Here is a 13,117-nt window from a genome sequence, read left to right as displayed (position 1 = left end):
GTATTACTTTCATAAAAAGAGGCCTGTCTGGTCCTGTGTAATCCGCCTTTGCATATTCATCTCTTTCCAGGGTAATTCTGGCCTCGGATTTAGCATTGCTGGGGGCATCGATAACCCACACATTCCTGATGATCCTGGCATTTTCATTACCAAAATTATCCCAGGTGGAGCAGCAGCCATGGATGGGCGGTTGGGGTGAGTGCCAAGGCATAGCATCAACCCTGAGCCCAGGGAACCAGGCACAGATACCAGATGTAAATTGTGGGGAGGGGGGAAGACAGGAGAAGGTGGTGGGTGGGATGTACCTCTGAATTGTCATTGTTGATTGTGCCAGCTCATCTTGATGCAGAATGCTGTAGAACAATTAAGGGGTACATGAGGGCAACTTTTTCTTTTGGCCTTGGGTGGCTCAGACTCCCTCACAGACTTCTCTTTGCCTGTTCTGTATCTGGCACAGGGTGAATGACTGTGTACTGAGGGTGAATGAGGTAGATGTCTCTGAGGTAGTGCACAGCAAGGCTGTGGAGGCGCTGAAGGAAGCGGGGCCTGTGGTGCGGCTTCTTGTGCGGCGAAGGCAACCCCCACCAGAGACTATAATGGAGGTCAACTTGATGAAAGGACCTAAAGGTGATGCCCTGGACATGAGGTCTTATTTGAGGTTGTTCCTTTCTTGGTTGGCTGGGGGTGGTACACCTGGCAGATTAGAGGCCCCAAGGTCACCATCGTGAGATCAAACCATAGTTAGAAGCCTACAGGATGGAAAGGAGAAAGCTGAGGGAATGCGTCTGTGTGGGTAGTGTTTGAGAGCCCAGATGAAGCAGGATCAGTGGTCAGGAGTAACACAGGCATGAGACAGGATCAGGCTGTTCGAAGGCTAAGGAAGGATAATCATGAGGAAACAGCCACACCTTATGTAGCCCCGGTATGTTGAGCTACCTGGCCAGTTGGGGGGTCAGAATTGGCTATGGGAAGAAAACTCTCCGGCTGGACTTTAAACTGGTAATAATGACCAGCTCCCAAGGGGATCAGCAGGTCATATTACTGCCCTTGGGTATGAGGCTGTCAAATCTTTTCCAAGCATGTTTGCAGGCCATATTAGTCTTGGTGAGGCATGACAGGACCTGGGTGGGTGTGTATGTGCATAGTTGCAAGGTTGGAGGATAGGTGGTAGCATCCATGTCAGATTGATACTCCTAAGCAAACTCTCCAGCCTAGAACTTTCTACCTGCAATGTCATGGCGGAGTTTATAATCTGATCTTTTCTCTCCAGGATTGGGCTTCAGTATTGCTGGGGGCATTGGGAACCAGCACATCCCAGGAGACAACAGCATCTACATCACCAAGATCATAGAAGGCGGGGCAGCCCAGAAGGATGGGCGGCTGCAGATCGGTGACCGGCTTCTTGCAGTGAGCATATGACCAACTTTCCTGGGGCTTTAAGGTGGGCTGCACTTAGCAGGACACAGCTGGACACTGGGCATGTGCCCATCTTTGGAGACCCCTGTGGCCATCCCAAAAGTGTTGATGGGGCCCAACTGCCTTTGTTCAGGTTGTCAGTGGTGCCACATCTCTAGCGTCTAAACCAGCTCTTTGGCTGTTTCTTCCCCACCCTTCCCCAATGCCTCATTCTCTTCAGGTGAACAACACTAACCTGCAGGATGTGCGACACGAGGAGGCAGTAGCTGCACTGAAGAACACCTCTGATATGGTGTACCTGAAGGTGGCCAAGCCGGGCAGTCCTCATCTCAATGACATGTATGCTCCGCCTGACTATGCTAGCAGTATGTATCTGCTTTTTGCCTGCTCCTTGCTCAGCTGGCATTGACTTTTGCTCCCCACAATTCTCATTAGTTCCTGGACAGTGCCTGTCCAGACCTTGCGTTCTCAGCTTTACCTGCCTGGCATTGATCAGTCCTTGGCCTATCAGTTCTTCCCATCTGTCATTGCCCATCTGTCATCAAAAGGTTTTAGTATTTTCCTGGGAAATAAACAAGCTTGACTGGGCTGGTGTAACCCTAATTTCTCCAGTTCTTCCTCCTTCCTATCTGTAAATTTCTGAAAAATGACATACTGGGGTTCCAAGCCACATCCTTTAACTTAGAAGCCCAGTCATAGATGTCAGGGCTAATTGTAGTTGTTCAGTGATGAAGAAATACCACTCACCAAATGTTCAGAGGCACTTGTTACTTCAAATGTTCTAGGATTGAGTGGTACTGCTCAGAAGCTTTGGGTATCACTGTGTGTGGAGGAAGCGAGAGAGTGTAACGGGGGTGAGAAGGCTGAGGGGATACTTGCTCGGTCTCACCTTCAATTCTCTTTGTCTCCGTAGCCTTTTCTGCTTTGGCGGACAACCATATAAGCCATAATCCTGGTCTGGGCTACATGGGAGGCATGGAAAGCAAGCCAGCCTACCCTGCACCACCACAGGTCACACCTGCCCGATACTCACCTGTGCCACGCCATATGATTGGTGATGAAGATTTCACCAGGTGAGCATCAATGGCAAATGCCATCCATCTATGTCTCGTCTACATAAAAGCTGCAAGTTCATAATTGGAGGAGTCTATCATGTTGCTTCCTTGGAGTCCTTTGGTGGGCTTATGTGCCACTTCTGCTGGCCTAGTTTGTCTGAGGCCTTGGCATGCAGAGACCTGCCTCATGTGCTGTTCATCCGTATCTCATTGCCTCTCCCAAAGCCTGGTGCTCTGACTCATCCTTCGGTGCTGTCTTGCCTCTCTCTGGCTAAGCAGGCAATACCAGGATGCAAGCAGCTGGCTGGGCCTGGGAATGGCTGTGGGGATTACAGGAAGGGGGTAGGGAGCTGTGGGTTGCAGAATGCGAAAATCTAAGCATTTTAGGAATTCTGTAATTAAAAAGGGGGAAGGGGATCAAATGTGGTATGTCCCAGATTGCTCATCAAGAAAAACTAGATTTTGTGTCCTGCATATATTTATGCGAACTAAGAATATATTCATGGTGTGTGTAATATCCGACTGTTCTGATCATGAGGAAGAGAAAAAGTGCTGAATCCCCCACCCCAGCCACTGAGGATCCTTGCTCAGCCTTTCTTCTGGTTTCCATCTCTTATTTGTAATAGTAACAGTAATAACTAGTATTTAAAATATACGTTATTGCAGTAATCTTTCACAAGAATTCTGTAAAGTAGGCTACGATTATCATTCCTATGTTGTAGATAAAGGGTGTTCGGGGTGCTGAAGCTAAGAGAGAGCGACTTTTCTAAGCTCCCCCTACCCCACCCTCTGAGTTCATGAGGTGAGGTGAGATTTGAACCAGCAAGTTCTGAACTGGCCTGTCCTGTGTCTTTGGCTGTAGAGATTGCTGTCATGGTGTGTCAAAACAAAAGGGAGTCTTGTAGCACCTTAAAGACTTGCAGATTTCATGAAGCACAAATTTTTGAAGGCTGTTGGAGCATCAGGTGCATGAAGTGAACTATAGCCCGCTTCATCCAGCTGAAAAAATGAAGCAAAGAAGATGTCAATCTGTATGGTGGAGGTTCTCATCCACAAAAGTCTGTTGCACAAAACCTGTCAATCTTGAAAATGCAGCAAGACTCCTTGTTTTTGCTGCAACAAGGAGCTACTCGCAAGAATTTGTGACAATGTAGGTGAAGGGCTTTGAATGTACCTAGATAAATACTATGATGCTGACCATGAAATAGCGCTAAGCATGTACATAACCCAACAATATGTAAGGTGCTTTACAGAGCCCAGAGGTGTCAACGCTCTTTCACAAAGGTTTAAGGTTCACAAGAGATGGATAAGACCAGGGGCATGTGGGTAGAAAGAACTTGGGACTGATGATGGGGATGAGAGAATCATGGAATCAGTAAGGGGGAATTCTGGGATTAGGAAAGGCTCTGTTAAGTAAAAGGACTTAAAAAGGAGGAGAGAGACACAACACATTGTGAGGGACAAACCCTGAAATACCAGGGCATAAAGCATCCTCTTTTTGTCTCTCTCTTCAACAATCTCAATACTGTATGGTAGTGCCAGGCAGTAGCCACACGAGGGCATTGTGGTGCTTTCCGGTGGGATCCAGAGGAAAGACCGGGAACTGAGGCATTTGCGCCTTGGCGTTGACCCTAAAGTACTTGGGCATCTGGCCAGGGAGCTGCAGTTTGTGTTCCATTTGGTGATAGGAGAAATTGGCCTGAGCTCCTGAGCACAAGAAAGTGGGAACCCAGGGAACTGATTCATGGTAATTGTCAATTTTGGGTGCTTCACCAGCAGTTTTGCATACACACTCCCACACCATAGCCTGGACAAGTAATTGAGCCTTGGTCCTTCAGTAGCACGTGGATGAATTAGTATTAACTGGAATGGCATGACTTTTTCCCAGCTGCAGCAGTAGGAGTGCTACGGACATGCTTCCAGTGGGTGGGCACAGGGCAAGGGGTTCGCTGAACATACTGTCAGAACCTCTCCACCTGTTTGGTCTTCTCCATGGCACAAGAGCTGCTGGGGAGGAAGAGGTTAAAGTCTCCTGGCAGGCCTTCCCCAGTCCTGTCAGTGCTGAGTCTGGTTCATCTCAACATTTCCTTGACGGCTCCTGCAGCCCTACAGTGGAGGCAGGGGGAGGGCCAAGAGAAGCTGAGATAAAATACCAGCTGCATAGCCCTTTCTATCACAGTCGGATACAGGAGAGAAGCCACCACCATGATCACAGTCAACGTCTCCTCGTCCATGTCATATAGGAGGCGCCCTGCTGCCAGCTTCTCCAGACAGCAACCTGCTTCCAGGCACAAAAAGGAGATCAGGTATCATGCCTCCCACACTTGGTCTCGGGGGGAGGGGGTTGTGATGCCCCTCTTTCAGCAGGGTATGGCCCAAGACTAGGCTAGTATCCTCTGTATGAATTAGGTCCTCCTGGGGCTCAGTACTACCTCCTCAGTAAGGCCTAAGATTTCCAGCAGATCCAGGCAACTGCATTTTGGTGTTGGGCAGCTAGAATCTCACAGCTGCAGGTTCTGGGAAGCTTCTCCTCAGCATTCAACTAGCCAGATGACAAAAAGATAGTAGGCTAGTGAGCTATGGAGATGAGAGCAGGAAGCCTTCCTGCTTCAGGGCAAGGGAATAATGGGTAGTGTGCTGCCTAATGGATATGTTAGGGTTAGTCTTTGCATAATATGTTCTTGGAATGGGATGAAGGAGTAGATGGCAGCTCTCAACCCATTCTCTGCATGTTGCTTTCCCTTCATGGAAGAGCTCAGAAGGACCAAGGAGAGCAGGTGGTGGTGGTTGTTTTTCCAGATTCCCTTACAGGTTGTCAGTGGTGGAAGTTTTCAAAACAAGGGACCCATGGCTTTTCTTCTTTTGCCTCCAGCTCCAAAAGGACTCCACCTAGAAGCTATTAGTCAGTAATTTCCTTCCACTTTGAAACTATTCCTAAACACAGCATCTTCTCTACCCAGTCTGGCTCCTTTGCCATCCCCGTGGCCAGCATAGGCAGAATTTATTCTATAAGACAAACAACAGTTTAGAAATTTGCATTATTTATGCAGGGCACAGAATCCAGCTTTTCTTGGTGCATGAATATTTTGGAAAGAAGTGGAGATTGCACACCTCACAAAGGGTATAAAAATACAGGTCTGTGCCTGTAAAAATGCACATTTGCCAGCTTGAGCATGGGGTCCATACCCTAATTCTGCCCGAGGATGCATAATGCCCTCTGGTCAAGGCAGAGAGATAGGATCTGGTATTCCATCAAATGTGCAGCCCTGCCCATTTCAGTGGCAAGATTTCCACCTTACCTCCAGCATTCCACAGTTCATCTTCCATACTGGGAATTTGTGTGCCGTTTTAAAGCCACATTCACCCCCCCCCCAAAAAAAATGAAGTCAGGCTTACCCTCATACCAGTAGTTACAAGAGGGCAATGCAGAGAGTGTCTGGGTTCCCTTGTGTGTTGTGTACCCTGGATTGGAAGGTAGGTAATCTGCAAAGTGTGTTCAGTCTCCCTGGTCACAGCTGGGGGCCAGAGGAGTCCTCAGATCTGCCCCATCTGTGGCTGGGCTGATATCTTCGTGTCTTTTGTCTGTCCTCTCAGGGAACCCCGGAAGATCACTTTGCACAAAGGTTCCACGGGTTTGGGCTTCAACATTGTGGGTGGTGAGGATGGCGAGGGCATCTTTGTCTCCTTCATCCTGGCTGGCGGCCCTGCTGACCTGAGTGGAGAGCTGCGGCGTGGAGACCGAATTCTCTCGGTGAGTGTGTACACCCATGTTTTCCTTGCCTCCCCACCACAGGCACATGTGGCACCTTGTTCTCCTTTCAAAGGCTGAATTCGCAAAGGTGTGAAAACATGCCCTTGAAACCGCAACGACAGGAAGGGGGGGTCAGCATACACCCATACCCATCTTTCCTACTGCTGCCATCCCCATCCCTTCCCCTTTTCTCTGTCACACCTGTGCAAAAAGCAGACACTGTGGCAATTTCGATCCCTTTCCCCTTGGCCCAGCACCCCCCACCCTTTCCCTCTATTTCATATTCCCTGCCAAACTACCTCAGCTGGGAAAGAAAAAAAATAACCTTTAAATGGCTAAAAATGGTGTGTGTGTGTGTGGGGGGGGGTGTTGGCGCACAGCGGTTAAGCTTCCCTATGCCATTTTGAAACCAGAGCTTAGCTCTGGCCCCTACCCATAGTGGCCACAGGTGGAGCTTCCCAATAGACACTTCACCTGCATCCACCCTTTAAAGCAGAGAAAATTAGGTTTTTGTTTTCTTAGGATTAAAAGGAGAAAAAAGAGGACAATGTGTTGGACACTCCTATGTACTGCAAGGGCTTTCCACTGCCCATGTGGAAGCAACCAAGATGATTGATAGGATTGTGGGGATCTATTTGCAGCCAACTCTTCCATGTTTCCCAGGGTCTGGAAATGGCTCTGGCATTAGGCCCAATTGCCGCCAAGGCCTCAAAATCACTGTCCCCCTCTATCGTCTAGTCATCCTTGAAGGAGACCAGATTGGAGAGATTGTGCCCCAGGCACTAAGGTGTTAACCCACTTTGCCCACATTGAGCAGCTCACCCAACCGGTCTGGGTAAGCCCAGCCCAGGGTGGTAGAAGCAGTTTCCTCGTCGCCAGAAAAAAAAAGCCGATTCTCCCGGCTGAGTGTGTAAGGAGTCTACCCTGAAGCACAGTGCTTGCCCCTTAAATGCACCGATGGAGGAAGCCGGCTCGGATCCTCCCTTCCAGGAAGAAGCAGCTGCACTCTGCAATCAGGTGCGTGTCTTTTGCTTCCTGAGAGGCTTTGGCATTTCTTTGGACACGCTGGTGTCTTACGCAACTTGCTGTGGCATTTGGGACGACAGGGGCTATGGCTTGCGACTGTGCGGCATTAACAGTTGGCATGACCATGGCAGGACTGTAGAGAGACAGATGATATTCTGTGGTGGGGAATAAGTGTACAGTGCCATCCTAGGGAAGGTGGGAGTGGTACCTGATTTCCCATTCAAGGTGGCTGATGGGGTGAGGTCTGTTTGCCCAGGTGAATGGCGTCAACCTTCGGAATGCAACACATGAGCAAGCGGCGGCAGCACTGAAGAGGGCTGGGCAGACGGTCACTATCGTGGCTCAATACAGGCCTGAAGGTATGCAACCATACAGGGAGGCTTCTGTTCTTTTCACAGAGCTTTCCCTTTTGTGAACTAGGGTCTCTCCTTAAGTCAGTTACTGGTGGCGGCAAGGTGAGTTCTGCTGGAATTCTGATGAGAGAGACGTCCTTGTAAGGGGGAGAGCCTTGTCCTTGCTACCTAAGTGGGAACAGCCAAAGATGTGAGCCAAGGTAGCCACAAACCAGGCTTGGCAGGAAGGATGAAGCTTGACATAAGCATATTTTAGAGAGGACAAATTCTGCCCTGGAGCTTTGCAAAGGTCAAACGTTTGACAGCAGTAAGAGCAAGCAGAACTGGTTAAATCACCATGGGGTGGACATGGAAATTCATTCTGCAACGAGGCTGCTTATTGCTGGCTTCCAAACAGGATTTTTATGCTGACCATTCCTGACGCCTTGCTTATTATCATCTCCTGCCACATTATCCTTGTCAGGAACTCTGAGGCTTCCTCCTGGCATGCTTCTGCTGCGTTATCAGGGAGCCTACAGCCACTTGGAACACTCCTCTTCTTTAGCAGTACGTATGGACTTTGTGTATGTGAGTGGGGCGGGGATAGAGAGGAGTCTTCCTGCCAAAGCCTTGTGTAGGATGACTGGATAGCACAGGGCCTACAAGCAGTGGGTTCAGCCCCAGTCTGTTGCTGTGGGGCTACATGACACGCTTGGCTGTTTGAGGTAACTTCCTTGCCATTGCCATTTATTTCCCTTTGTAGAATTGTGAAGCACTTTTATGCTAAATTTTGTATAGGAAATGCGAATAGGGGCAGTAATCCTACTGACTTGTTTTGGGTGGGTGTTGGCACCTGAATCCCACCTTGTTTTGTCGGTGTGTCGCAAGCTGGACTTGGTTGCTCTTCTATACTTGTCTTGGAAGGCTCTGCAAAGGCTCTGCGTGGCAGTTGGTGTCTGAATAACTCGGTGTGTGAGGCAGGGAGAAGGGTTACCAAATTTCTTTCCTACCCAGGGCTACTGTGTATTGATAGGCAGGTATATAAAACCAAAAGTGGCTTTTCTCTCAGCCGCACCTGTTGCGTTTTAGGCTTCTAGCTCAAAGTGTCCAAGGCGGGGGAGTCCTGTCAGGAAAAGAATTTGGCAACCCCTGGTCCTGTCTGCATGCATTTCACAGGTGTCGGCATTCGTGTGCCTAATTCTCATAGGAGGGATAGGTATGTAATTAGAGACCTTGTGGATCTCTGGTGCATTTATAGAGAGCTGTAAAGAGTATTAGCTGGGGGATGCCGTAAACAATGCACTATGAAGTCCTTTGCACAGGTGGCGGGCGAAAGGACCAGGTTGAGGAAACGCAGGCAGCGAATTGGGTTAAAGGCGGAATTGGGGGCCTAGATTGCGTGAGCCCACAGAGAAGTCTTAAGCCGTCGCGTACTCGGAGTCAGTTTCCTGGCGGGCGGAATGCGCATGCTCCTTGAGCGGAGAGGCGGTGCCAATTGGATGGAGGCGGAGCTGGAGTAGAGGGTTAAGGCGGCGCGGGTGCTGATGGAACGCGGGGGCCAAGGAGGCGGGCGCTTGTTTGAGGGAGCCCTGGTGGCGATTGGGCAAAGGCGAGCCTGGAGGGGCGGCGCTCGGTTGGAGGAGCGCGGGCTCCGATTGGGTGGAGGCGAGCCTTGCGGGCCGGTGGCGATTGGGCAGAGGCGGGGCTTTGGGAGAGGCCGCTCGGGAGGCGATTGGGCAGAGCCGCCCGCGGAGGCGGCGCCCTGAGCGTTCCCGCCCGTGTGGGCGCCGTTGCTTTGTGTGGCGAGAGGGTTGGCCGGCCGGCAAGGATGGGTGAGGGGAGGAGGAGCCGCCGGGGCCACCCTTGAGCCGAGCAGGCGCCAGGTGAGGGGTCGCGGCGGGGAGGAGGTGTCGGGACGCGCCGCGGGCGTGGGCATGAAGCGCCCCACCCCGGTTACACCGAGAAGGGCGTCGGTATCCCCCCTCTTCGCGGGGAGTCGCTGCTCTGAGAGGCCGGCCGGGCGCGCCCCCTTCCCCCACTCTCCGGAGCTGCGGGGAGCGGCTCTGCGAGGTAGGCCGCCTGCCGGTTTTGAGGGCAGGGCCCTCTTTGTGGCGCCGCGTCCTCCGGCTGGCTTCCTTGTGCCTCCAGAGGTTCTGCGGGGTAGTCGGCGGTGAGGGGTACAACCGGGAGGGGGGGGGGACGACAGCGCATGGGTTCCGTTGCTCTGCTCGGGGCTGTCGGGCAGAAGGGACTTTCTCGCCTTGGGTCCTGCCCATACAGAGCCTCTCCTTCCGTGTGTAAGAATGGGCAGGTGTCGGAGGAAGGGGGGGGGAGCGTGCCATTACCGGATTCTCACCTTCCCCGGCCTCCGTTTTGCCTGGCAGCTGCTGACGCTTCCTTCCTTCGGGCCCCCGGTTCGATGCGAATGGTTGTCTAACGCCAAAGCTTCTTAAACTGTGGGCCGCGACCCCATATGTGGTCTCATAACTGAACGGTGGGGGTCGTGAAAAATTTGGCAACAGAAAAAAGATTGGTTTTACAATAAATTTCTTTCTGATTTCTTATCAGTAAATGTTTGATTGGTATACCTATTTTATATGCCCGGGGTCACGTAAAAATTTTATCAGGTGAAAAGGGGCCGCGAGTTGAAAAAGTTTAAGAAGCCCCGGTCTAACAGGGCTTCTTGAACTTTTCCCACTCGCAACCCCTTTTAGCTTGTGAAATTTTTACGCGACCCCAGGTATGAAGGTATATAAAATAGGTATACAAATCAAACATTTACTGATAATCAATTTTTCCCCGGCCCCCACATTCAGTTACCATATGGGGTCACGACCCACAGTTTAAGAAGCTTTGGTCTAACCCTTGCAAGTAGAAATGGGCTTCCTGTCTAGGAATAGGGGTTTCTGTGTTCCAGGGATGAACAGGTGTGTTCCTAATATCCACTGGTGAAAACCAGCTGTTGCTAGGTATGACTGGTTAAGAACTGAGAAGGTGGCTGGATCAATCAGGGAGCTTGTACGTTGCAAGGTACAACTGAATGTTTTCTTTAAAGTAGCAGGTTTTGTGAGGGGGATTAGAGGGGGAGGGCAAACAGAGCTGGTTGATTGGCAGCTGCCAAGGTAACTAATCCAAAGAATCTGGGGTGGGGGGGCAGGGAACTTGAACAGTTGGGCTTTGCTGTGTCTGAGCTTTGGCTACAGTTGGTTATCTGTTGAAGAGCCCAGGGGTTTAAGTTGGTACTGACTAAGAGGAGTTGCCTGGTGTGACCTCACTGGCACTGCCATGGGTAAAGAGTCAAAATGCCTTCTTCCTGTCCCTGCTTTATGTATTAGTGGTGTTTCAGTATACACAGGACTTGCCAATTTTTGAGCGTTTTTCATTAAAGCAAACTTTTCTGGAGGGTGTGGAAGAAATTCTGCAAGAGCAGCAGGCATACCTGATAAGGGAAGTACAGAGGTTGCTTCTGTGTGGGCCATCATGTGTAGTTATCAGTCAATGGAGAAAGGGAAGTTGGTTTGCACTCTTGTGTTTCAGGGGCCGTTTGCAAAGTGAGATTTACCAAAGTAACCTGAGTCATGCGGCAGGTTGGGCACTTGTGTTCACAAAAAGCTGAGCTGGTGCTCTATCAGCATCTGCTGGCTAAATGTTTGACATCAATCACAATTAACTTTGCAATATTTGGTCTTCTTGAACTGTATACCATATATAAATGACAGCGCCATTGGTACCTGGGCTCAGTGTGGAAAGGAGTGTTTGCTGTTTTTGATATTATCCTGAAGGGAACAGTGTTAGAGATGTTTGAGAAAAGCCTGAAGCCTCAGAACAGCTTCTAGGTGTGCAAATATTCAGCAGCTCCTTGAGCTATTCTGCAGTGAACATGGAGTTTCTGGGCTAGTTGATGTCTGTCTAAAATTGAAACCCCAAATTGAAAAGCCTGTGGAGCAGCTATGCACCTATAGGTCAGATGGCAGTGCTCAAGGGATTATTTGTTACTATGTGGTGTTTGGGGCTAAGAGCAAGCTGAATAAAATTCTGTGTGCCTGCAGCATTCAAAGATGACTACAGCAAAAATCTGAATATCCCTTTTCTGTAGTTATGTGGTGTTTTTCCTTCAGTGTTTTACAGCACATTCCTCAAATGCGCCAGCAGCCCTACCCAAAGACCTTAGGAGGCTGACGAAGGCCTCCACCAGCGCAGGGGCCCACACTCTGGCCGCTGGCACAGGCTACGGCGGCGAGCTGGGAGGCGTTCCTGGGGTGTTACGGCGCCGGCCAGAGTTACGGCGCCGGCCAGGGTGTTACAGCGCCCCCCTTTTGGGGGGCGCGACGTGTTGAACGGGTTTTTTGTGCCGGGCGGAGGTTTCAGCAGTTTGCCTTCAGGAGGCAATGCCGATAGTTTGCCTTCTAAGCCCGGCGCAGGCATTCCTTTCAGGAATGCGCTGTTAGAGTGCCTACACTTCTGTAAACACTCAAATTAGAAAAAAATAAATAAGAGGAAGCCCTCAAGCAGTAGCCAGCATCAAAGCTGAAGATAGAACAGACAATAATGATGTTATAGAGTGTAGTATAATCTCATGCACAGGGGCACAACATAAATGTTGCCTAGTAGAACCAATGTGCTGTCCAGCATAGTGGAATAGTAGAGGTGCTTATGTTCTTGTCCGTGTTTGCTTGCCTTTGAAGGAAGCAACTTTACAGTAAAAGACAACATGTTGCCATAGTTACTACCATAACTTCTAGCAGATCTTGATGTTTTTTTTAAATCTCAGGTCCAGATCAAACTTACTTTCAGTCTTTGAGATTTTCTGTTTTCTAATTACTGCTACCACAAAACCTAATTCTGATCTGTTTCGTTTCTCATAATTTTATTAATGCTATAACAAAAATGTTGTAGTATGTGAATTATAACTATAACCCTGATTAGCCTCACAACAGCAGACGTTTAACCCTAACCTAACTGCCTCCAGTTTCTTGTAATTTCATTATAACATTTTAAAAACCACCACTATTTAAAATTGGAGCCAGTATAGAGGAAACTGTTTAAGAAATGAGTTCATTTTTATCACTGTATGTTAACGTTTACATATGAACAAGCAATGGCAAGAACTTCATGTACATTGACTTTTTCATTCAACAGTATATTCTGATTTGGAATTTGTACTGTCACTAAGGATCACCAAAGGATGGTACAATACAATGGTTATTGAAAATACTAAGCATCACAATGAAATCGCTAAGCACCCTGGCAACCTAGTACCTGGGATTTGTTGAGCCCTTCTCCTGGCTTCTTACTGTATTTTGCTTTTCCCCTGGTATATGACTGAATTAAACAGTTTGAAGTGTTACCTGCGTCTGGCAGTAATAACATAATTCCTGTAGAAATGCAAGCAACTTTGTGGCGAGAGCAGAGCTTTTATATTTCTCTCCATTTAGGCCAAACATCGTGAGCATAGAAGCGTAGTTATTTGGTACAGAATGCTCATTCTGATTCCTTTGTGGGACCATCTGCCCATCTCTGCGTGGTTTGGATTTACT

The 13,117-nt window shown here is 49.3% G+C and overlaps 1 protein-coding gene across 4 annotated transcripts in view; it reads left to right on the top strand.

Annotated features, from left to right (window-relative positions):
• The window catches only part of DLG3 (discs large MAGUK scaffold protein 3), a 56,839-nt gene that overhangs the window by 14,408 nt on the left and 29,314 nt on the right, over window positions 1-13,117 (top strand). For 2 of the 4 annotated variants that reach the window (XM_056859798.1, XM_056859797.1), the window contains exons 4-10: window positions 71-195; window positions 458-627; window positions 1,271-1,407; window positions 1,637-1,781; window positions 2,330-2,489; window positions 6,066-6,222; window positions 7,505-7,607. In XM_056859798.1, the coding sequence (XP_056715776.1) occupies window positions 71-195; window positions 458-627; window positions 1,271-1,407; window positions 1,637-1,781; window positions 2,330-2,489; window positions 6,066-6,222; window positions 7,505-7,607 (997 nt within the window). Of the gene's footprint in view, window positions 1-70; window positions 196-457; window positions 628-1,270; window positions 1,408-1,636; window positions 1,782-2,329; window positions 2,490-4,672; window positions 4,778-6,065; window positions 6,223-7,504; window positions 7,608-9,433; window positions 9,464-13,117 lie in introns of those variants that run through there. The other 2 variants (XM_056859799.1, XM_056859800.1) reach the window with 2 other exon arrangements.

This window comes from Euleptes europaea, chromosome 13, assembly GCF_029931775.1.
Source record: "Euleptes europaea isolate rEulEur1 chromosome 13, rEulEur1.hap1, whole genome shotgun sequence".
In the NCBI taxonomy this organism is placed as follows: domain Eukaryota; kingdom Metazoa; phylum Chordata; class Lepidosauria; order Squamata; family Sphaerodactylidae; genus Euleptes; species Euleptes europaea.
This window is presented reverse-complemented; position numbering and strand designations above follow the sequence as displayed.